Below are 26,101 nucleotides of genomic sequence, written 5' to 3' on the forward strand. Positions count from 1 at the left end.
CCATGCAAAGAACATTCTAGGTAGAGAGAACAGCTCCCACAAAGAACCTAAGGGCAAGCACGTTTAGAATGCTTGAGAACCATAAAGAAGGACAGTGTGACTAGGGCAAGGTTTAGAGATTTGGAGCCAGATGATGTAGGGTTTTGTTAAGTAAGAGTGTTTGAATTGTATTCTAAATGTGATAGGAAGCAAATGAAAAGTGATCGTTTAAATTTAGGGGGTAAGAGAAAAATCAGGGTCTAAAGTTTGGTAAAGATGTCAAAGACTAGACCTAAAGATTTGAGGTTTATCAGCCTATAGATGGTATTTATAGCTATGGGTCACATAGAGAGAGATTAAAGATAGAGAAGAGGAGGAGCCCAGACTGAATGTTGGGAAAACCTAACATATAGAAGGGCCAGGATAGGAAAATGAGGAATTGTGACCACTGAGAAGAAAGAAAATCGGGAGTGTATGGTATCATAGAAGTCAAATGAAAAAGTTTCAAGAATGAGGAAGTGGCCACTTCTATTGAATGATGGGTTGGAGAAAAAATAGAAATACAACCCTGCTCCTATAAAGCTCATCATCTTGTAGTTCCAAGGACAGTGAAAGTTTCTTTTAAGTACTCTATAGCAATTCTTGAGGGCAATAAACAAGTATCTGCCATATTCCCCAAAAGAGAGAGAATCTTCAAGGAGTTTCCCTCCCCAACAAAGGAATGCCACATTCTTTAGCAGCAATAGCCTATATTCAACCCATCACTCAACAAATACCTACTGTATTTCTTTGTGAATGCTTAGTATGATCCAAACACTATTTTTGTTGGACTGTCACACATGTTTGGTTCCCTAATGCCTGCTGGTTTGGCCCACTGCTGTTTTGTAGAAGAACTTTCAGGATGGTTGATAACCTTTTGAACCAGATCAGATTCTCTTAGAGCTTACAGCTTTGCAGTATCTCAGACTGGACAGACACAAAGAAATAAATACGTTCTCCCTGGCAATCAGTAAACTTGTCTTCTTTAGAAGAACCTTCCTTCAATCATCACTTTTGAAACAAAGACTTTTTGCAGTGAGTAATTATTGTTTGAGGTAGTGACTGGCTTTATGAATGTATTTACTAAATAAGATTTTTAGAAAGGGGCAGCAGGGAGACACTGAAACTTATCTTCTGAATCAATTTTCGGACAATTTTGGTCCAATGGCTTTCTGACGTGTCTGACAGTAATTGCTTCCAGGGACTTACTTTGCTGTCTGACTAATCGCTGTCTCACTGATTCTGGATCATTGACCTCCTCTGTCCATCTGGCTGCCAGGACCAAGCCCTGAGTCAGTCTGTACAAACTCTACTTGAAATATTTAAAATTAACTGTGGATTCACAGTGGTTTCATTTTCAAAGGTTTATTTTTAGTACTAATATTTTTATATGATAACAGTTTGGGTTTCTTAAATGAGTTTAAGTAGGCAGGCCTGGAAGTATTTGTGTGTGTGTGTGTGTATGTGTGTAAAATTTATATTTGTAGTCAATCTAAGTGTTCATGCATTAGAATTTTATTCGTATTTTTTTACATTTTTTATTCAAAGTTTGCTTATATCCAACATAACTAATATTTCCTGGTTATTTCCATTATAGGTACTACACATTGGCAAATATACCTTAAGAGGCTTATAAATTTCTCCACTTGTATAGATCCATTATAGATTTTTCTGCTCAGATTTTGAAATACTACAAAATGATTGCCACTAGCACTGCCATCTCCCCATTCCCAAAGATCACAGTTCTTTAAAATACCAATCACATATTGGTAATTGATGTGGATCCATAAGCATTAAAATGTGTGAAGAATAGATTGTTCAGAAGGGATGTTCCTGTGGTTAGAAATGATGCCCTAGAGCCACTGCCCTCCCCCACTGGGCTGTCACTGGCAGATCTGCTTAGATTCAGAACTGTCTTAACTGTTCTGTCACCATCACACTTCCTTTTTTTTTTTTTTTTTTTTTGTACTGCCCCCTCTGCTCACATCTTCCTACCCTATTCCCAGGGTTTACTTCCCACACAATCCTGATCTTTCCATCATCAGTTCCTTATCTCCTGAATTTTTTTTCTTCCTCTAAATTTATCAGTCCTACAGGGTCCTGTTCTCTTCTTTGGAACAATAAGCTCATCTCTGCTAAAGTGCTTCTTCCATCCTTAGATGATATTTGCACTTTGGTAGATCCCATATCTAACTAAGAAGTTAGAAATTTAATGGGAAGACTTGCTAATGATAGTATAGTTAGTTGTGAGGCTAAAATTTAAGAATAATAATCTTCAGTCACTTACTTTATCTGTAATAGAGCTAGATTGCCTATTATTTTACAACTTCATGACTTAAAGCATTGTGTGTGTCATAAAAAAAAACACTATTAGAAGCAAATGAATGGTTAATATTACTTTGTTCTTAAAGCTGATTTCTCTTAAAGTCATAGAGGAATGTGCTAAATTATGTATCTCATTTCCCATCTGTTAATTTCTTTATTTCTTTGTTTATATTTTGCTCATCATCTTAGCTGAATAGCTCTACTTATGTCTCAGTTTAATATGGTAAATGTAGGAATTGGGTATGATTTGCTTTATTGATATCAATGTAATGGAAACAGGCTAAAATATGGAAATGTTCTCCATTTTTATGAGGTATGATCGTTATTGACGTGAGAGTTCCAACTTAAATGTTTGCTACCCTCTTTTAAAGTAGGATTTAAAATATCAAATCATTGGGCTATCTCACCATAATATTTTAATTGAAAAAATTATATAGTTATGTATTATAATTCATAGCTATGACTATCATATAATTTTCATAACATTGTAGAGGAGATTTCAGGCCTGTCCAAAGTTAACAGCAATAAATTAAACCAAATAATAATCATATCAATTTCTCGATGCAGCTTGACCAACTATTTCAACATACAGAAACACACAGAGCCTCGCACTACTTTAATAACAGATACTGTGGCTTTTAGGGCTTTTCTTGATTAAAAGCCAAGAGTCTTATTTACAATTCTTGAAGGAAAAACAGTAATATGGACAAAGTTTTGGCAAAATGACTGACCAAATAGAGTAGAAATTATAATTTCAGACTTCAGAGTTCAAGTTAGGATGCATATGTGTGTTGCTTCTTAAATAATAGTTGAGGAGTAGAGATTATTCATCCATTTGGTTTGGGATCTAAATGTCCCAGTTCTGTTTCCTGTGCAGCTAGAATTTCTCCAAGTAATTCAGACTCTTAAACATACACACCTGGCCAGTGTGTCTCAGTTGGTTAGAGCCTCGTCCCCAAAAGGTGGTGGGTTCGATCCCCATTCAGGGTGTATGAGGGAGACAACCAATCGATGTTTCTCTCTTTCCCCCTTCTTCTCTCTAGAATCAATACACACACACACACACACACACACACACACACACACACACTCTTGGTTCTTTACAATCCCTGAAAAATTGCTTCTTCTATTAGTCATTCTTTATTCTCCCTTTTGGTTTTCCTTTTATCAGTTACACCTGTGGTTTATATTTTGTAAACTACATTCATTGACAAAAACAAAACAAAATCTTGCCATCAACATTTTTTAGTCATTTAAAACATTATTATTTCATAATAATGAAGTAGCATGAATGTGGCTCAGTTTTTTTATTTTAAAATGAGAAGAAATAAAATGTAAAATAGCAGCATTTGTTTGTGATAAATAACATTTTTACAACTTGGTCAGTCCCAGAAACTATTTTTAAAGTTTATTTAATTAATTGGCAATGTTTTCTTTTCTTATTTTAAGTGTTGTGCCTAACAAACTAATATTTGGAGAATATCTAATTTTAGTAATCATTTGTATTTCAACTTATCCCTGAAACTGACTTTTATTATGTATTATACTTTGCATCGTAATGCTAAAATTCAATATACATTGTTAGGAGCAAAGTTTCTACTAAAAAATGCAAATAACATAGAATAATCAAAGCAGTTTTTAAAAAGAACAAAGTCAGATGATTTACACTCTCTGATTTAAAGACTTACCATAAAACTACAGTAATCAAGACTATGGATTACTGTTAAGGATAGAATATAGATAAATGGAACAGACTAGAGACCAGAAATCAACCCTCATATATATGACCAATTAATTTTCAGCAAAAACTACCAAGGCAGTTCAATGAGAAGAAGAAACCATTTTCAATAAATGGTGCTGAAAACACTGGATAGCCTTATGGGGAAAAATGAACATTAACACCATACATAGGAATTAGCTTGAAATGTATTGTAGACCTAAATATAAAGGCTAAAACTATATCTTCTGGAAGAAAATATAGGAGAAAATCTTTGCAGCCTTGAGGTAGGCAAATATTCTTTTGATAGACACAGAAAGCACAAATTATTTTTTAAATGATAAGTTGGACTTCTTTAATTTAAAAAGATTTTGCTCTTTAATAGACACCATTAAAAACAAAAAGGCAAGTAACAAAATGGGAGAAAATATTGGCAATACATATTATCAAAGGATGTATATTCATTATACGAAAGAACTCAATAATAATAAGACAACCTAATTAAATAATGAACAAAAGATTTGAATACATTTTTAAAAAGAAGTGAATGGTCAATAGTACATTAACAAATGCTCAATATCTCTAGTCATCAGAGAAATGCAAACCTCCCGTATAACCAGCCATTTCAATAGTACATGTTTACCCAAAAGAAGTGAAAACATATGTCCACACAAAAACTTCTACATCAATATTATAGCAACTTTATTCTCAAAAGCCAGAAACTGGAAACAACCCAAATGCCCATCAACACGTGAATGGATAAACAGATTATGGATATCCTCCTATATAATAAGAGGCTAATATGCAAATTGTCCCCTCTGGAGTTCGAGCGACCCGAAGTTCAACCACTCGCTATGACATGCGCTGACCACCAGGGGGTGGCGCAGAACGAAGGAAGGCCCCAGCCGGCAGCCGGGAGAAGGAAAGCCCAGGCCGGCAGCCAGAAGGCCCCGATTGGTCCTGGTCGCCGGCCAGGCCTAGGGACCCTACCCGTGCACGAATTTGAATTTTGTGCACTGGGCCTCTAGATCATATAATAAAACTCTACCAGTAATAGAAAGAGCAAACAATAGATGTCCCTAACACCGTGGAGCTATCACAAAAATATGCTGAGTGAAAGACATCAGATGAGAAACAGTATGCCATTTATATGAAATTCCAGAAAATGCACACTAATATACACTGGCAGAAAGCAGATCTGTGATTGTCTGGGATCAGGGCATACAGATAGAGATTGACCACAGAGAGGCACAAATAAATTTTTGGTGTAATAGAAATATTCTATATCTGGGTTGTGGCATTAGTGACATGGTGTATACATATGTCAAAATTTATTGAATTCGATGCTTTAAGTGAGTGTTGTTATTATACATAAATAATACCCCAAGAAAGCTAATTTTTTAAATAGCAATTTGAAATATATAGTGGTTTCTTCAAACCTATACTCTGCTTTTAAGAATGAGAAATTAATATCTTCTATCATCCACTACCATTCTCCCTGGCCCGCTCTGTTTAAAAGATCAAAATTGTATAAATTTGATAAGCATTTAAAATTAGTAAAAGCAATCATAAACTATTCATCATATAGGCTATTGGAGATTCGAAGGCTAAGGAGCACCTGGTGCAATGGGAAGCGTACAAAGACTTGGTTTGATATCCAAACTCTGCCTCTCATAGTATCTCTTAAATTATCAGAGTATCAAATATTTGATTTGAAGAATGGGGTATCATTTTTTACCAGAAATCATGTCTGTTTCAGGATCTAGTGAAATAAAATGTGCAAAAGCACTTTGTAAGCACAACAAATACCTATTCTTACCAACTTATAACTGCCTGCAAATAAAAATTCTAAATAAAAGTTAGCTCCATTTTGCCCATGGACTCTGTGAGGACAAAAAGCAAGTAATTTCCACCATAAATCACTAGCACCTAGTCTAGCACCTGGCATAAAAAGTCACTAAATATATGTTGGGTGAATTAACTTCAATTTCGGTTTCTGAACCCCAACATTTTCATCAATTGATCAGGGAAATAAAGGCATGTGATGCCATGGACTGTTTTGTTTTTTTTTTAAGCTCCTGAGCCAAACACAAAATGCTTATAAGAAGAGGATTAGAACTCACAACTTTATACCAACAACTTAAATGTTCAATACATGTATGGAGGTGCCTATATTACTTCTGACATAATGAAGGAATGAATCCAAAAGACTTGAGTTTAGGCTGTCTACTTATCCTGACATACAAGCCCCCTGGTTCAGCGAATCAAGTCCCTGTAGAATTAAGCCTCACTGCTTCTAACTCATGTATAACTTCCTATTAAAGGTGAAATCAAATAACTAGCCATGAAAGGAAACATAAGATAAGGCAAGCTAATCATCACCTTCTTTATATCTTAACTAGAGGCCCAGTGCATGAAATTTTTGCACTGAGGGGGTTCCTCAGCCCAGTCTGCACCCTCTCCAATCTGGGACCCCTCGGGGGATGTCCAACTGCCAGTTTGGGGCACAGAGATTGGGCCTAAACTGGCAGTCGGACATCCCTCTTGCAATCCAGGGCGACTGGCTCCTAACCACTCACCTGCCTGCCTGATCACCCTTAACCCCTCTGCCTGCCTGCCTGATCATCTCTAACCCCTCTGCCTGCCTGCCTGATCATCCCTAACCCCTCTGCCTATTGGCCTGATCGCCCCTACCTTGCCCCCCTGCCGGCCTGATCACCCCTACCTTGCCCTCTGCCTGCCTGATCAACCCTAACCTCTCTGCCTGCCTTACTGCCCTCCCCTACCAGTCTGATCTCGCCCCCAACTGCCCTCCTCTGCCAGCCTGATCTCACCCCCAACTGCTCTGCCCTGTCGGCCTGCTCACCCGCAACATCCCTCCCCTGCTGGCCTGATCTTGCCCCCAACTGCCCTCCCCTGCCCGCCTGATCGCCCTTAACTGCCTCTGCGTTGGCCCCCACCACCATGGCTTTGTTCGGAAGGAAGTCGGATGTCTGGAAGATGGCTGGTCGACCCAGTCTAATTAGCATATTACCCTTTTATTAGTATAGATAGATTATATAGGATAGGATTGCTTAAATGGTGGCGGGGGAGGAGCCATTTTCAGCAGGAGGAGATGCTCTTGGCAGACAAAATACATAATCCCTATATCGGAATTGATAGCCAGCCATATGCACTATACTGCCAAACCAGTCATTAAAAAATTGAATCACTTTCTTACACCTTACACCAAACAGCTATTGCCCTTAAAACCCCTCCTCAGCCCCCACCTTAGGTTCTGCCTTCACAGTTCACCCAGACTAGGTTCTGATTGGTCAGTTTCTATGCCAGTCAGCATCAAAAGCTCTGCCTCCTAGGCAGCCATTGGTCCCTCACAATTCACCCAGATTTGGTTCTGATTGGTCAGTTTTTATGCCAGTCAGCATCTCTGGGCCTATCTCCAGGCCTGATCATGGAGGCGGGGCTGATCTGAAGACACCCCAGGCTGCTGGCGAGCGGACTGAACTGCTGACCTCTGGGGGAGAGAGAGAGAGAGAGAGAGAGAGAGAGAGAGAGAGAGAGAGAGAGAGAGACAGGCTTGGCTGCTGGTGAGGCCACTGCTGATCAACCCCGCCTCTCTCTCTCTCTCTCTGAGAGGTCAGCAGTTCAGCAAGCTCGCCTGCTATGTGGGCAGTCTTGGCATTCGGTCAAGCCTTCAGTCATTTTAGATATTAGACCCTGGCTCTTTATATATATAGACAAGAGGCCCAGTGCACGAAATTCGTGCACGGGGGTGGGGGGTGTCCCTCAGCCCAGCCTGCACCTTCTCCAATCTGGGACCCCTCGAGGCTGGCTCCCAACTGCTCGCCTGCCTGCCTTCCTGATTGCCCCTAACTGCTTCTGCCTGCCAGCCTGATCACCCCCTAACCACTCCCATGCCAGCCTGATTGATGTCTAACTGCTCCCCTGCCAGCCTGTTTGCCCCCAACTTCCCTCCTCTGCCGGCCTGGTTACCCCTAACTGCCCTCCCCTGCAGGGTTGATCGCCCCCAGCTGCCCTCCCTTGCAGGCCTGGTCCCTCTCAACTGCCCTCCCTTGCAGGCCTGGTGCCTCCCAACTGCCCTCCCCTGCTTGCCTGATTGCCCACAACTGCCCTCTCTTGCAGGTCTGGTCCCTCCCAACCGCCCTCCTCTGCTGGCCATCTTGTGGTGGTCATCTTGTGTCAACATGGGGGCAGGATCTTTGACCACATGGGGGCAGCCATCTTGTGTGTTGGAGTGATGGTCAATTTGCATATTACTCTTTTATTAGATAAAATAGAGGCCTGGTGCATGGGTGGGGGCCAGCTGGTTTGCCCTGAAGGGTGTCCCGGATCAGGGTGGGGGTTCCCTTGGGGCGTGGGGAAGCCTGTGGTGGTTTGCAGGCCAGCCACACCCCCCAGCAACCCAAGCGGAAGCCCTGGTATCTGGAATTTATTTATCTTCTACAATTAAAACTTTGTAGCCTGGAGTGGAGCCAAGCCTCCTGCTCACTCTGTGGCAGCAGCCATTTCTGTTGGAATTTATGTATCTTCTATAATTGAGACTTTGTAGCCTGGAGTGAAGGCCTGAGCCAGCCAGGGCTGCAGAAGCCTGGCTTCCTCCATCGCCTGGGGCAACCCTAGCCTCCTGCTCTTCCAGCTCAGTGGCTGCCGCCATTTTTGTTGGAATTTATTTACCTTCTATAATTGAAACTTTGAGTGGAGGCCTGGGCCCGCCAGGGTGTGTAGAAAGCTTGGCTTCCTCCATTGCCAGGGAAACCCAAATCTCCCTCCTACTCTCTGTGGCCGCAGCCATCTTGGTTGGGGTTAATTTGCATACTCACTCTGAATGGCTGGTGGGCGTGGTTGGTGGGCATGGCTTGTGGATGTAGTGGAGTGGTGGTTAATTTGCATATTGCTCTTTTATTAGGTAGGATAAGTTAATGGCTCAAATCCTTTTTTGGTTTTGAACAACTCCTGAATATACTCTCTACTCCTTACCCCAGTGGTTGGCAAACTGCAGTTCTGTTGACTAATGAGTTTGCCTACCACTGTCATATACTACCCTTTACCTCTTTGCACACAATATGCCACAATTGCCTAATCCTCACAGCTTCCAACTACACGGTAACATTTAGTCTACCAGTGGTCAGCAAACTCATTAGTCAATAGAGCAGCAAACCGCGACTCACGAGCCGCAGTTTGCCGACCACTGCCCTACCCCTATCCTGTAGTGTTAGGGGTAGGCAACAGCTGTGTATCTCCAAAAGGTGACTTGGCTGGCACCAACATGTGCTACTGACATTTCCCCATTCAGTTTTATTTCATTAATCAATGCCACATATGCAACCTTTCTCTTGCTAGGGGGAGGCCAGAACATAACCTGCAAACACATAATAAGGCATTACTGGGATAATACAAGAAGAGAGTTGTAGATTTTTATCTCCTCTGCACCCAGGAATGAGCATAACCAATGCTTTTGGGAGACTATGGAGAGTCCATCTTACCTACCTTTTCTGGGATGGAGGACTGAGTAGATGTTGCCTCTTGGTTCAGTATTTTTGTTTCTGGAATTCTGTCTTTGCATTCTACTGTTACCACCCTCTAATAAACTGATGCATCCACTTTGTAAAACATAAGAATATGACATTATTATATGTGCTTAAAACATGTTTTTGGATAAATGGTTCTTTTTATTTTCCAGTACTCTTCATTTTCATATTATTAATTTTCAGGTTTCAACAGTTATTTTTTAAAGTAAGGATTTAAACATAAAACAATAACCCTAGGTAAAGAACTAAAGAATTTTGGTATTTCATAATCATTCTTTCTATTTTTAGTAGTTGTTTGACCCTACAAATGTTTATAATAGCCAGCCACTGTTTCTATTTTCTCTCTCTTCTTTGTTATAAAAATTATAACTTTAATATAATAATGCATTACATTTTAATGATAAGAAACCATAATGAAGTCTTTATATTTGAACATAAACTACAATATGAATTTGTGAAATCCTATATTTATAATAGTATTTATATTTTGTGATATATGTGGTATGTCTATGTGTATATATATAGTTGTACATGCACTTGACTACATTTATATGTTCAGAGATTTATATAGAGGCATTAAAATAGCAAACAGGCATAGTCATTCATGGGTGTTCATTATATATAAAGGTTATTGGGGATGCAAAGATATAAAAGATAGAAGAACCTAGTAATTGCCTTTAAGATCAGAGCACAAAGCATTAGTTTGGATTTTACAAGGCCAGCCAGCAACAAAAGAGCAGTAATTTATGAGCTCAGCGTAAAAGAATAGCATAATTGCATTAAAAATTAATGCTAATGAACACTAAAATGGGGAAGGTGGTTATGATGAAAGTTTGTATTCATCTTCTCTGGTTTGAATGATGGCTAGTGGCTTGATTAATGGCTTAATTTCTATCAATTAGCGGGGAAAAATCTCCTGCGAGACAAGGGTAAATTGAGCATTGAATTACATATCTTGCTTTTGTGTGCTAAGAAAAAAGAGCTGCGTATCTCTGATATTAGCCACAGTGACAAATGTGGTGTGCCCTGCGATGTCTGTGTTAGCTCTCCTGACAGGCGAGCTGTGTGTGGTTATGGGGTGTTTGGAGATGGCTGGCAGACAGCATTCACTGCAAGTTCCTTACAAACATACAGCACTTCCATCTACAGAATTTTAATTAGAGTCAATAAGAATTGTAGAATTAAAATGGACAGCAAATGGCAACTTCAGAGTTTGTATTCTGCCCTGTTAATCTTGTATACCTCAAATTATATTTCTTCTATCCTATTAAAATGAAAAAACTTCCAGTAGCTCTAGCTTTGTTGGAATGATTATTTCTTACCACTGTATTGAAGTGGATTTGACTACCCGTGTTTATTACATTTGAAACAAGCGTAAGGCAGTAGTCTCTGTAGTTGGACTACATAGTGATTATTGGTTTAACCAAATTCTCAAAAACTATTCTAGATTTTTGTAACACCAATGTTATGTAATAGATACAGAACAACTCTGAAGTGGTAATTTACTCAAGTTGATTTCATGCTTAAGTGAAAGAATGCTTGGTTTCCTAAAGATTTTATTTTTCTTATTTATTAAAGGTTTTTGGAATGTAAGATATAATTTTTAAAAACTTTTTCAAATGTGAAAGATTCTGAAAATATACATCTGTAATCTAGCTCAAGATAATACCAGAAAACCAAGATAATTTATATGGCATCTCCTCTACAAATAAAACTACATTGCATTTTACTGAATGAATAGCATTAAAATGTAGAATAAGAACAAAACAAAGAACAGTTGCTATTTCTTATAAATGGATGGGAAGGAGGAAAAAATGATTTGTTGTTTAGCAGGTCAAGAATTTATTTCACCAGGAAATAATGACTGGATCACAATTCAGAGATTGGATCTCATTTATATGGCTAACTAGTCAAATGACCCTGGCTTAAGTTACTTAGCCTCGGTTTCTCATCTGTACAATGGGATTGAAAATTGTTCTCTCTCATGGTAGTTAAATGAGGTAGTTCATGTGAAGTGCTTAGCTCAGCAGACTGCTATAAACATAAACTTTTGTTACTGCTGCAATTATTACTTCTGCTACCAGAATAGCTCATCTAGCTTTTTTAACAGCCATTTAAATGAAAAATTAGCCTCTATGACCTTACTTACTAGAAAGGCACTCCAAATACTGATGATCAAAACAAAGTGCCTGTCGACCTACGGACAGTAAAAGAAAACGTGTTTGTTTTGTAACACGATGTTTACCATACAACTACCATTTTGGACAGTTCGTGTTACTAGACATCCACTAGGAAGTGACATGACCTCCCATCTCTTGATTCACTGGAGCCTGGGAGGCCGTGCATCAGCAGAGCACTGCCTCCCCACTCACCCTGTAGCATTCAGTGAGTCAGGGTGGACTCCAGTGTCCTGGTGGGTGATGACATCCAGCTGGGCCTTTTGTGCCTCCTCAAAGATACGCACAGGCCTGTCCCCGCTTCATCTTCCGATCATTCCCACAAGGCTGCCACACCACAAGTGATGCTGCAAGAAGTGTGAGCTAAAGCTAGTTACTACCAGATGAAAAAAGGTTGCCATCTTCAAACCATGTGGTCAGCAATTGAGTTTATATGCAACCTTTTAAGCCAACTTCCATGTCTGTAGTACAGTTACTAAATTAGCTTCCTTAGCCCCGTACTGAACACAGAGGTGTCCTCTCCCTGATTTTCACAACTTGCTCCTTCACATGATTCTTTTCTCTGCTATAATATCATCTTGTCAGAGAGTTCTTCCCTGGTGACCAATCTGAAATAGTGCCCTTCCTCCTTTCTAGCCCTCTACCCTGCTCTGTTTTCCTTGATATTATATTGTGTATTTACATGTTTATTATTTGTCTCCCTGATTAAAACATAAGCTCATAAGAGACAAAATTCTTGTTTCTAAACCCTAACATATCTGAAAATGCCTGGTACAATGAATGGGCTCAAATATTTGAAAGAAGAGAGGAAAAGAGAGAGGGAGGGAGGGAAGGAGGGAAGAAGGGTTTAGGCCAGGGATCGGGCCTAAACCAGCAGTCAGACATCCCTCTCACAATCCGGGACCGCTGGCTCCTAACTGCTCACCTGCCTGCTGGCCTGATCGCCCCTAACTGACCCCCCTGCTAACCTGGTCGCCCCCAACTGCCCCCACCCCCTTGCCGACCTTGTCACCCCATGCAGCCTGCTGTTTGGTTGTCCATCCAGTTGTTTTTGTCGTGACAGCCCCTGGTTTTTTATATATTAGGATTATTGACTATGTTTACTATGCAAAAACATTTAATTTTATAAGTTACAGAAACTTCTGATATTTGACAATCCCCATGAAGTTTTTTTTAATGGTTACTTTAAGTCCTCTAATTTTTACTTTTTCAACAAATATTTATTGACAGCTTACTAAATAATAAAACATACTACACTAAGTCCTAAGTTGACACAAAAAGGTATGTCCCCTGTAGTTGGAGAAATTAAGCTTTCACTCATGAAGAGATTAATATCAGTGCAAGGCAACATATGGGGAAAGCCAAACAAATAATGGAAGACACCCCTTTTCTCTGTCCAAGGGGGTTTGCTGTTAGAGACACTTCAGGAGCCTCATCAACATAAGTAGCTTGGTTCTGTGTCATAAGCTTCCAGAAGACTAACAAACAAGCCACCTTCTACTGAATACGTTTTCTCACCTTCCAAATTATTTGTGGACATCAGTTCTGAAAATTTATGCCCAGGGATATGGGACTTATGAAGACAACCTGAAAATGTTAGGGTTGGATGAATTTCTGACATGTACTTTGTATGCTTTGTTTTAAAAGAGAAAGCAGTGGCTGTCTTCTGTTAAAATTTGTGCTCATAAGAAATTATTTTAATAACTAGAATTTCAAGTAAGTTTTATGGGATGTTTTATTTGTTTATAGATTTTCGTGAATAGCTTTATTTATTCATTCATTCATTCATTCATTGAATAGCCAGTTTGATGCTGTTTGCTTTCTTCATTCTTGAAAATGCCTCACGTTTCAGTACCTGCACATTTTGTGTTCAGTATGTATATCTTACTCTAAAAAGGGATTTCAAGGATATTTGCATTCTTGATGAAAATTTAAGTCAGTTTAAACTGAAGAAATCCTTTTGTGTTATTCATGGATTTGTAACAGTGCTATTGGTTTATAAATTTTTTTTTTCCTGGAAGAGAAGAGTAAAGTAGCATAAGTAACTCAGTAAAGTAGCATAAGTAACTCAGTAACTATGAGGCCAACCAACCCCAACTCTTTGTAACATAAAATGCATTTTAACTTTGGATAAATTCATAAAATATTAATATTCAAAAGGAGTCAGTTGAAGATGAGATTTTCATGTGTGAGAAACCTTTCATGAAACTCCCATTCTTTTATCCCATGATTACGTCTTGGGTAATAGTGCCATCTGCTGTGTTCAGCCCAGCACTGCTGCCAGTTTAGTGATCCGTTTATGTTTATTATCTATAAATGGCATACAGATTAAAATTTTGTCTTTTCAAATAAAAGGTTTATATTGGACTTTGTCATCTTGATTTACTAATTTTAAATGTGTATACCTTTTGATAACATTTTAAAAGAATATTCTCTAAATGTTGTATCATGTAAAATTGTCAAATATATAACGAAGTAGCAGGTGAGCCTAATTTGTATAATATAACATCAGTGGTAACTAATAAACTATTTGATTTTAATTTTTCATCACAAAAGGAACAAAATGATTTTCCATGCAGTGAGTTAGTATTGATTGTTTTAGTCTGTAGTGGCTTAGCTTTCTGACTCCATTATTTGTTATTTTACTGCTATGAAGTATGTCTCCCTTCTACTGACATCTTACAGCCTATGAAAGTCATTATATTTACCAATAGTATGTTTATCAAAAAGTATCAAGTGCTAGATGTTTCCTCCGTATTTACCACATTAATATTTTTTAATCCTATACTTTTAATTCTCCCAGTAACTTTGTCACTTATTTTTACCTAATGGTTGATGAATGCAAGATACTTTGTATGCTAGGCATTCATGCCAAGTATATAAACAATAACTAGTTTTCACTCACATTTTTCTCAGTCTTAAAATTGGCACAGGATTTTAAAATGACAAATTGGCATATATAGCTTAACCTCAATTTAAAACAATTTAGTATATATTTTCATTGTGCTTTATTCTGCTTCCAAAAATGACAGGGTTATACTCAAGACATACATTTGTGGACATTGATATTAGAATTTTGAGTATGAAGCAATGTAAACATTTTTATGCCTGTTGTTTTTAGACAGCATGGAGCTGAGCTATTATGAGACTGAAAATGTAACTCTCCTACGAATCTCTTAAGCTTTAATTTAAATATCACTTTTACTCTTTAATTTAAATATCATACTCTTTAGTTTAAATACCACCCATAAAATGGTTCCCACATGGAAAGGCAAAAAGCTTTGCTGGTTTATTTTCAGATCGTAAGTCAGGCAAACTGGCTTTCCCCTTCTGCCTGTCACTGTTAGTCCTGGATGATCACTGAAAAACACAGAGATCATGCTCTGTTTTTCTCTAGTCTTTCTCCTTACTTTCTTTATAATTTCTCCAGTGCTGTTTTGTTAAACATACTGGCTGGTTGTATGTCCGTATTTAAATCTATGAACATTATAAGCTTTATACATCAAGTACTATTTGTGTGCTCACCTCTGACATTTAATACTAATGATGTGCTTTGTAAATCCAAATGAGAGAATACGTTAAGGAAAATTCCAAAGGGTCAAACAGTTGATATGTATGAGACATTCTGAAGTCAGAAATATTTGACTTCGCATGGGAATTACGGATTTTGAAATAATAGTGAGCTAATTAAGACCTAAACAGACAAATTGTTTTCATATTGGCAAATTAAAGTTGGATCATGTGGAATGGTATACATTATCATTTTTCTCTGCTATATTAACACTAATAAACATGTTATCCACAGGTATGGGATGTGTTAATATTAATAAATTAGCTGAGCAAAGAATCTTCTCTCATTTCACATGCTCAATTAGTACATTGCATAATTAAAATCCACAGGAGCTTTTATTCTAAAGCATGTGGAGCTATTAGCTCTTCCATGATACTCCAACAGTGCTTGCTTTTATGTAGGAAAATAATATTCTTCCAAAGATGGGAGTGTTGGCTCTGGCTCTCCCTGCAAAACAAAAGCTGAATGTTATTTTCACTTTTGCCTTTTCCATAAAAGTGAAATCCTCTTCAGATTCTTCAGTTAACAAATGCATGTACTAATGTAGATCTTTTATAAAAGTGAAGTGGAGTGATGGGAACTTTTCGAGAAGCAGAGGGAATACTTTATTTCCTATCCCACCCACTGAAAAGGCTGGAAGCAATGGCAATCCAGTCGCAGTGAGGACCCCTGCTGCCCAGGCCACTCTCTCTCCATGCTGTTCCTCACTAAAGGAGCCCAGGCTCTTTGGAGATACGGCTAATTTCAGGTCCTGGATGGAAACTATGAAATGAGCCTGGAACATCTTTTCAAACCTTAACTACTAGGGATCATATCAGAAGGATGCAGAAACCAACCTGAAGAGGTAGACTAATTTAAAATATTATAACAACTACCACGGACTAAAATACATTAAAAATACAAATATTAACTCATATTGGTCATCTTTGTACCAAAATTGATAGAGGGAAATAATTGAAAATATATCCTGCCTTTTCCTGTATAGACTATATTTTACAATCACCAAATCGTCAATGAGGCAACTTCTTCATTATAGAGGAATTAGAGCTCATAAATGCAGGAAGGATAATGGAATTAGAAATCACCATTTTCAACCTCTAATGAAATGATAGATCTAAGCAACAAACATTAATATCTGCTAAAACCTTTCAGGGAAGGGTCATGGAGAACTTCATAATAGAAGGGTCAGGCTGGCAACACCTTGGACCCACTGCTCAATCTTCGCCTCACTGAAAGTGGGAGAAGCACATGCTGATGTGATGTAATAGGATTACACGGCACCACCTTTGATGTATTCTTGGTCAGGAGAAATTGAAACTGAATCTAGATCTAACTACTGGTTTACACAAACTACAAAGGGTAAAGGAACATGTCAAATGACATCATGAAAATAAAAATTAGCCAGATCCAGAATGTGGAAATTGTTAAAGGATACATGATCCGGTTTCTTCAATAAATAAATGGCAATGAAAGGAAGGACAGTGGACAGGAAGTGATTAAAAGGGATTTAAGATACTTATTGACCAAGTGTAATGTGTAGACCTTGTTGGGATCCTGTTCCAAACAAGCCAACTATAAAAAGCCATGTTTTTGGACATGTGAAAATTAAACATGGACTGTATAAGGTGATATTAAGAGAATTATCTATAATAATAAAAGCATAATATGCAAATCGACCCAACGGCCGAACAGTAGAACTACCATCCGGATGACCTTCCGGACGAAGCTGGGGCTGCGAAGGCCTACTCTTGCACGGATTTCGTGCATAGGGCCTCTAGTTGGTAATATTGTTGGATGTGAAGGTGGTATTGTTATGGTGCTGTTTTTAATTTTTTTCTGTCTGAGATGCCTACTGAAATATTTAGTGGTAACATGGTATGATATCTGGGACTTACTTTAAATACTCCAGGTCTACCAAAACACACACATACACACTGAAGTGTGATGGATAGATTAATTAAGAATAATAGAAAGTTAATGATTATAGAAGCTGGATGGTGGGTGCAGGTGGATTTATTGTGCTCTTATTTTAGTTTAATGTGTATTTTCAAAATAATGAGGGTTTTTTTTTTCCACTTGTTTTTTTGAAAGTTCTCCCACCAGATTAGCCCATATTGGCTTAGATCATTATAGCAGTGCCTTCTCAGCAATGTTTTAGGTTTTAGTGAGAGTCTAAGTATGTAGGGACATTATACTTGCAGATTTTATTTAGGGGAAGAAAAGTTTCTTGCTGTAGCCTAACTATAACTATAGCTTTTCATCCAGTTAAATTTTTCTTTTTATCCAGTTAAATTTTGTGAGTCAAAATTACTTCATAGAAAGAAAGAACTCTGCTTAGGTGTAGTGTCGTTAACAAGTTTATATGCCAAAATACACTGACAATTCCCCCCTTTCCCCCCCCCCCTTTTTTTTAGACCAAACCACCCTGGTAGAACAAGTAAAAAGAGTAAAAGAAATTGAAGCCATTGAAAGTGATTCTTTTGTTCAGCAGACATTCAGATCAAGTAAAGAAGTCAAAAAGGTAAGTTTTCATCCAGGTATTATGAATAAACCTTTAGATTCCAACTGAAGAGATGCTTTATTAATGGATTTCACTTAAATGTAAGAGCAACTGCTAATAGATAGATGAAGTAGGGTGAGAGAGTGTCAGCATGTTATTGAGCAAGAGAGAATGAACCAGTGAGAATCAGTTTAAGTTTAACTTGTCAAAAAATATACTGTAAAAATGTGTCTGATGCCATTTTTATTTTAAAATTGACTGAAAAGACCAAGTAAAATGTCAACACAGTTCTACAACATTAATTTGCATTTCATGAACATAATACATGATTTTCTTTTCAAGCGTATATACTAGTATCAACTTTTTGAATTCGCATTGCTAGAGAAAAGTTAGAAAAGGCCTTTAACAATGAAATTATACCCAAATAGTAACATATCTATACTCTTGCCAAATGGGTATCTTGTAAAAGGGGCTTTGATTAGCATTTTATTTCTGTTGAATATTTTGTGTGTGCTTTCAATCATAATTAAGGCTGCTTTGGGGAATATATGTTCCTTTGGTGGGAAAAGACATTTTACTATGAAAATATATGTAATCTTTAGTAACATACATATGACAAAGACATGGTGTACTTACCAATTACTCAAAAATATTCTACATCTATAAGTAAGTTAATGACTCAGAGAACCAAGATGGAACGGCGGCCTCTGCCTCCATAAGGAACCTTTTTAAATCTATGTGAAGGAAACCCATCTTCTGTTTCAACTATTTTTAAAACAGTTTTACCTTCACAATGATCATAAAAAGCAATAAAATCAATTCTGGAAACCCTAGAAATAGCTAGTTTTAGTTTGGATAGTGAGTATGACAGAGAAGCAAAAATAGCCTAGAAATGTTATTAATTCAGCACTGTCAGTTGAGTCCGTTAGAAATGTATTTAGTTAAGATATTTTACCAACATTTTTATTTCTTTCCTGCAAAACCAACTTGCAGACATCTTGGGTTTAGCCATTGGGAAGCAGTGGTCAAAAAGCATAAAATGTAGAGTCAGACAGACTTGGAAACACATTCTGATTCAGCTATTTACTATCTACATCCTTAAACCATATAACCTTATTAAACCTTGGCTTTCTTATCTTCAAATGGGGATAATGCCCATGGCAGAGGTCTTTAAAAGATAAGGAAAATACTGTACGTAGAACAGTTAGCCAAGTGCCTGGCACATAGGAAGACTCCAGAAATGAAGGCTGTTTTACTCTTCTTCTCCTGCTCCTGCCCCACCTCCTCCTCTTACTGTTCACTGAGGGATATATTTGTCGATGGCTTCCTAAAGAGGAATTGTAGGTACAAGGATTCCCATTTTGGTTGGACCAGAGATTGTTGTAATTTTTTATGGTTTCTACACCCTAAAATTCTCCTTATTTGAGGCTTGGTGACCTATTGTATTACTAGCAAATAGCTAAAAATTACTTCAGAGCTTTATATAGCTTTAAATTTAGGTAGGTAAAAAATAGAATTAGATTACTTAGTTTTTATAATGAAATATTATCTCTGCCATACTTTTGGCAACTAGAATAACAGCATGCCACAATTTTTCAAGGCAGTTCCATACAGACAGCTAGTCTCCTAGCTAAGCCCTATCAAAGAGCGGCCGAGATATGCAGAATGGCATGCTCTTCTCGTCTCTGCACAGCAACATAGACTCAGACAGTGATGTCCTGTACCTCACTGGATTAGGACACTTCCCACTTTTCCCCTTGCAGAATATTGGGTTTAATCTATGTCTTCAGTTTTACAAAGAGTATAGGCATCAGCTTTGGACCAATTTGTTTCAACACAGCAATTTGAAAACATTAAAGCATTGAGCAAATTATGAGAAACAATGTTATATCCTAGCCCCACTTTTTAAATTTAACTTAAATGGCTACCATTAATACCAGACATTTAACATATATAATTTATGTAATATCCCAATAACCCTTATTTATAGCTAAGGAAGCTGAAGCTCTGCAAATTTTCTAACCATGGTCAAACTGCTAGTAAATGACAAGAAGCAGCATCTAAACCAAATTTGTCCAACTCCAGAGCCTCTTTTTCCTACTATCAAATGTCTAGTAATTGTGAACTCAATGAACCTTCCCTGTTGTAGTAAAAAGAAAGCATGCATTGAAATAGAGTAAGTGGCACCAACAAGGGACTATGCTAAAAAGCCTCAGAAGATGGCATTTAACTTGGTGAATGTACAGTAGGATTAGCCACCCAACACTGGACTTTTTTTATTAGTCACTGCATTTCAAAATTATCAGAAAAGCCGTGATGGGCCAACAATGAATAAATTCACTTCGACTGCAATATAAAACAGAGGACCAATCTTAGTTTAGAAAGTGATATTCTTTTTTTAGTTTCTAAAATGTCTGTGTCTACAGTATATGGTAGGAATTCAGGATGCCCACAAAGCTGAATTATTTATTAGGAGATTACTTAGCACAGGGAGGTAAATTATCTTGAGTACTGTTTCATCCAGATCATGGGAGAGGTGATGGGGTATCCCTGATGCATAGCAAAGACTCTCTTGAGGACTAAATTACCCACGACCCAAGTTTCAACATCTTTCTCTCCTGGAAAGTTCTGCACTCGTTGGTATAAAGTTTATATCTCTGAAAAAGGCTTTTCTATACTATCCACCCTTTCCGTTGGTAGAGTCTTTAGCAATGTTAATTCCACTAATTAAGCTAGGGAGCCGTTACCAGAAAAGTGGCTGTTACTAATGACATGCTAGACACCATGCTGTCTGTAACACATATCGATTGGACTAGTTTACCCTCTGCAATCATGTTTCTCTTGTGAGTAATCTAATAGCTCCTGGTATATCATCAGCATCAGGGAAAAGATGCAGCTTGTTTTCAGACTGCTGCCCATAATAATATTATTACCAATTATTCATCCCTTAAATGGTTATATCTGGCAGATATCCGCCTCGGTTTAAAAAGAGGGTAATTTGTTCTTTAACTTGGAAGTACAATTTGAAAACAATTTTTTCCAAACTGAACCACCAGGTGGCAGTACTATTCAAAGCCAGATGTTGGATAGTGGCCATGTTGAGGGTTTTTTAATCATCAAATTTTCTTTATTTTCTTCACTTAAATAAAGAAGCAATTAATGATTGTTTTCACACATTTTTAATTATGTATTATTATATAATAACTTCCATGTTCTGATTCAAACCTCTGAGAACACTTCACTTATGTTTGCATAAGAACTTCTCAAAGAAATATGTACAGTGTAGGTAAAAAATAGAATTAGATTACTTAGTTTTTATAATGAAATATTATCTCTGCCATACTTTTGGCAACTAGAATAACAGCATGCCACAATTTTTCAAGGCAGTTCCATACAGACAGCTAGTCTCCTAGCTAAGCCCTATCAAAGAGCGGCCGAGATATGCAGAATGGCATGCTCTTCTCGTTTCTGCACAGCAACATAGACTCAGACAGTGATGTCCTGTACCTCACTGGATTAGGACACTTCCCACTTTTCCCCTTGCAGAATATTGGGTTTAATCTATGTCTTCAGTTTTACAAAGAGTCAGTATAATATCGTCTAAATAAGGATTGTGAATCTTCTAGGCCCAGTATGTTGGAGTCATAGAAATATTTGAGACCTTGGGGGGTGGGGGTAAGTATTGGCTCCAAAATATAAGAATAAAACTTCAAATTTAACAAATATTTCTTTAAATATTTTTATGTCGCTTGTTATAATTTGTATTTATATATGTACTAGAGGCCCAGTTCGCGAAATCGCTCAGCCCTGCCCACCCACGTGTGCCCCTCCCACCCGCCCACTGCCCCGCCTTGACACCCTAACCTCCACCCAGAGCTCCAGTGTGCCTGGCCCCGCCCCCGACCCCTCTGGCCTTCTCTGGCCGCTTCAAGCCCCGCGAGTCACCTTGGGCTGGTCCCACCTCCTCCAGGCATGCTTCCACCCCGTCATGGCGCCGGAGGAGAGCGTGGAAGCCTTGTGCCTGCTACAGAGTTTTGAGCACCGCTTCCTGGCGGTGTGCACGCTGCGCTCCTTCCCCTGGCAGGTGGGCAGCGGGCGCGCTGAGTGCAAGCGGTGGGTGGTGAAGGACTGGTGAGGGGGTTGCTATGAGCTCTCACCCCCACCGGTCCCGCCTCCTCCGGGCGCCTCCCCATTTCTGCCCCATCTCCCGAGCAACTCGGCAGCTCCGCACTGCTGCGCATGCAGCCTCCTGCTGATCGGTCGTTACGGCATAAGGGCGTAACGACCATTAGCATATTAGCTCTTATTATAGAGGATTATTATGTATTATTTGTTAGTAATTTGTCAGTCCCATTAGGAAAATGTAATCTCCAATTGGGACAGGGAACATAACTATTTTATTCTCTTTGTGTACTCAGTGCTTAGCAGTTAGTAGTACTTAATAAATACTGATTAAATAGATAGATTTTTAATTCTAAGATAAGTTATTCTAAGGATTAACTCAATCATGCCTATTTCATTTTTTTCTATATGATTTTCTCAGTGAAATCTGTTTTTCCCTTCATTTAAAAAAGTGAGAGTTCAGAAGTAGACAGGTCAAAAAGAAAATGGAAATTGAAAAACAATAGGTGTAGAACCAATAAGTATAGAAAAGGGGCTAAGAAGTTGAATTAATCTCCCAATTGTCTTCATTTTTTATTTTAATTTCAACTTCTCATCTAATCCATTTCATATTATCCCTGAAACCTTGCTGCTAATCACTGCTTCCCTGGCTTTCTCCTTTCTTAGGGAAGGAAATAGTGGAACCAGCCTGAGTTAGCACCAAACTGCTGGCTCCTTCCTGGCAGGAATGATGATTTATTAGTCTTTTTGTGCCCAGCCCTTAACACAGTGCCTATATTATTCAGCAATAAAACTGAATGAAGTACTGATATGTGAATAACATGGATGAGCCTTGAAAACATTATGCTAAATGAAAGAAGCCAGTCACTAAAAAACACATATTGTATGATTTCTTATATATGAAATATCCAGAATAGACAAATCCATAAAGACAGACAGATTAGTGGTTGCCAAGGGTTGGGAATCAATGGGGAGTAGTGACTTCTAATGGGTATGGAGTTTTGGAAAGGATGATGAAATGTTTTAAAGTTGCTTGTGGTGATGGTTACAAAACTCTCTGGGTATGCTAAAAGCTATATGATTTTCAATATGTGAATTATATCTCAGTAAGACTGTTATTTAAAAATAAATAAATAAATAACCTATGACTTTGCTTTTTATACCTAAAGAGGCCAACTAAATGCTGGAGATTTGTTGCAACCTTGTTTTGTAATAGAGTTTACATATATGAAATTTTTTTTTTTCAATAGTATGGACTCAGAGTACCAGTTTCTTAAAATTATGCTGATCATAAGAAATGATAAGCATTTTCCCAATGTTTTTGTATTTGTTTGCTTGTTTGGGGAGTAATTATTTCTTTTTTAATAACCTAGGGCTTCTTCATGATGACTTGCATCTCAGAAGAGACTATTGAGCAATTATTATTCAAAATCAGAAATATTATTAAAGCAGAATTCTAATTGTATATTGTGATACAATTAATAATATTTGTTTTATGTCAGTCAGTGGAAGCCAGTGAAGTGAAGCATGTACCTGCAGCATCAGGACCAGTGTCAGTAGCTGCTGATCTACCCAATAATGAAAAAGAAATAGACCCGAGCAGCATCCCTACTGCTATCAAGTACCAAGATGACAATTCTCTGGCTCATCCGAACGTAAGATCCTTAAGCCTAAGACTGTCAGTTGAAGTCTAGTTGACTGAAATTAATTCAGACAGTTGCCCTTTTGTGTTGGCGACAAGAAGACCATTGAAGGAAATGGATTCATACATTCCAATTTGCTAAAAGTAGGCAAGTGACCCCCCAACGCCTGGAGCTGTTACATGTATTTGACTATGGTATGTCCAACTCATGTTGCCTGACTTCTAGGAGAAGTATTTCTATGACTAAGAAAAATAGGCAAAAAGAGGAGTTTTGTTGTGTTTTTAATCTGGCACTAAAAGATCTGATTCAGGTTCAGCTTAGATGGTTCATTGACTATGAACTTGTCATGGACATACTTTGCTGTCTTCCGTGAAATGCTGTCATTTCACTCGGTCTCTCAGAAAGATTGTAGGAAATAAACTTCACAAAATAAGGTATAAAATTGTTAACCAAATGATGTTGATATTAGTCCTTTTACTCCAAAACTATCTGATCATTATTAATTCCAAATAGATGATCTCCAGTTAAGAAGTCATCCAGAATTAAACAGTATTCAAATCTTGTGCTGAAAGATATATTTCATAAAGGTGCTTTGCATCATGTGAGGTCAAACCCAAGTGATTAGTACACAATAACATTTTTTTCTTTTTTTTATTTCAGTTATTTATTGAGAAAGCTGATGCTGAGGAGAAGTGGTTCAAGAGATTAATTGCTCTTCGACAAGAAAGGCTAATGGGCAGTCCTGTGGCCTAAATAATACAGGTGGTTGAATTAACAGTAACGTTGGAAATTTAGGTTTTTATATCCCATTGTAACTTTTTACTCCTATAAAGAATTGACCCAATTATATAAAAGGGTAATCTAATTTAATTCATTTCTCATGTGGGCTTGAATATTTCTTGATTTGAACTTAAACACTGTGAATATTAAAACTAGTGTAAAATTGAGGAATGCATGAAAATCCCTTCTGTTAATAAAGCTAATGCTAAAAATATCAATGTTAAAATAAATGGCACACAGTATCATTTCTAAATACAATTTTTAAAATATCAAGCTGTCATTTAAAGACACAATTTGATCATGCATATATGAGAATCAATCTATATGCTATAAATATGAGATTTCATCTTCCATGTCTTTGAATCTTTTATTTCGCCTTACTGGGAAATTTTAGGAACAATAAAAAGCATTCTTAACAATCTAAGCAGAATGATCAAGTTAATATTTAAAGAATAACATATTTATTGAAAAAAAATTTTAAAGATTAAATAAATTGATGTCTTATTGCTTAGAGATCAGCTTTTACTAAGTGTTCCCTTTAAACATGTTAGCAGACCCCACTCTTTATTTTAGAAATCACATGCTCATGGTTAATCCTCACCATAGGATATTTTTTAATCACTTGGCCAAATGTCCATGACAGGGAAGTAATTTCCGAGGAAACAGGTAAGAGCTCTCCCTTCAGTCTTACTTAGCCATCTGCTGTTCCCTGTAGCAGTGGTTCTCAACCTTTCTAATGCCGCGGCCCTTTAATACAGTTTCTCATGTTGTGGTGACCCCCAACCATAAAATTATTTTCGTTGCTACTTCAAAACTGTAATTTTGCTACTGTTAATGAATCGTAATGTAAATATCTGTGTTTTCCGGTGGTCTTAGGCTCTACAGCATTGTTTCTCAACCTTTCTAATGTCGCGACCCACAGGTTGAGAACAGCTAGCAGGGTCGCCTAAGACTATCCACTGCTGTGGAGGAAGCCAACTAGTTGTAATGTTGAGAGGCTCTGTCTCTAGTGGCTGAATGAAAATCAACTATGCATTCCATACTGAACATGCCAGAGATAAGGGCTTTCAGGCCTTGCCTTTAGTTTTCATCAGCTGACATAAATATTTCCCTTCCCTATTTTGTTCTGTTGTTTGGTTTCACTCTAATTTAGTCTCTATGAAGACTGTACCTCAGAATACAATATAAGCATGAACAGTTTTGGGGATAAAATTACCAATTTATAGGACATCTAATGATTTTTTTTTATTTTTCTGAAACTACTAAAATTCTAATCCTTGTTAAAAATGAAAAATATAATGCCCTGGCTGGTATTTCTCAGTGGTTAGAGTGATGGCCCATGCACTGGGGGATCTCGGGTTCAATTACCAGTCAAGGCCATGTACCTGGGTTGTGGGTTCACTCCCTGCCCCCTGGTTCAAGGCACATGTGGGAGGCAACCAGTTGATGTGTCTCTCACATCAATGTCTCTCTCTCTCTCTCTCTCTCTCTCTCTCTCTCTCTCTCTCTCTCTCTCTCTCCCCCCCCCCCCCCCTCTCCCTCTCCCTCTCCCTTCCTCCCTCTCTCTCTCTCTCTCTTCCTCTCTTTCTCTCTCTCTCCCCTCCCTCCCACTGTCTCTGAAAAGCAATAGAAAAAATATCCTATGGTGAGGATTAACCAAAAGAAAAATATAAAGAGCTTACATTTAATTGCAAAAGGT

General features: G+C 38.0%; 1 protein-coding gene across 1 annotated transcript in view; it reads left to right on the forward strand.

Annotated features, from left to right (window-relative positions):
* The window catches only part of RSRC1 (arginine and serine rich coiled-coil 1), a 326,641-nt gene extending 301,452 nt beyond the window's left edge, over positions 1-25,189 (forward strand). The window contains exons 8-10 of the mRNA XM_079767318.1: positions 17,772-17,878; positions 23,482-23,634; positions 24,283-25,189. Coding sequence (XP_079623444.1) covers positions 17,772-17,878; positions 23,482-23,634; positions 24,283-24,375 — 353 coding nt within the window. The 3' untranslated portion in view covers positions 24,376-25,189. The remainder of the gene's footprint in view (positions 1-17,771; positions 17,879-23,481; positions 23,635-24,282) is intronic.
* The last annotated feature ends 912 nt before the right edge of the window (positions 25,190-26,101 follow it).

This window comes from Cnephaeus nilssonii (assembly GCF_951640355.1).
Source record: "Cnephaeus nilssonii genome assembly, chromosome: 3".
Taxonomy (NCBI): domain Eukaryota; kingdom Metazoa; phylum Chordata; class Mammalia; order Chiroptera; family Vespertilionidae; genus Cnephaeus; species Cnephaeus nilssonii.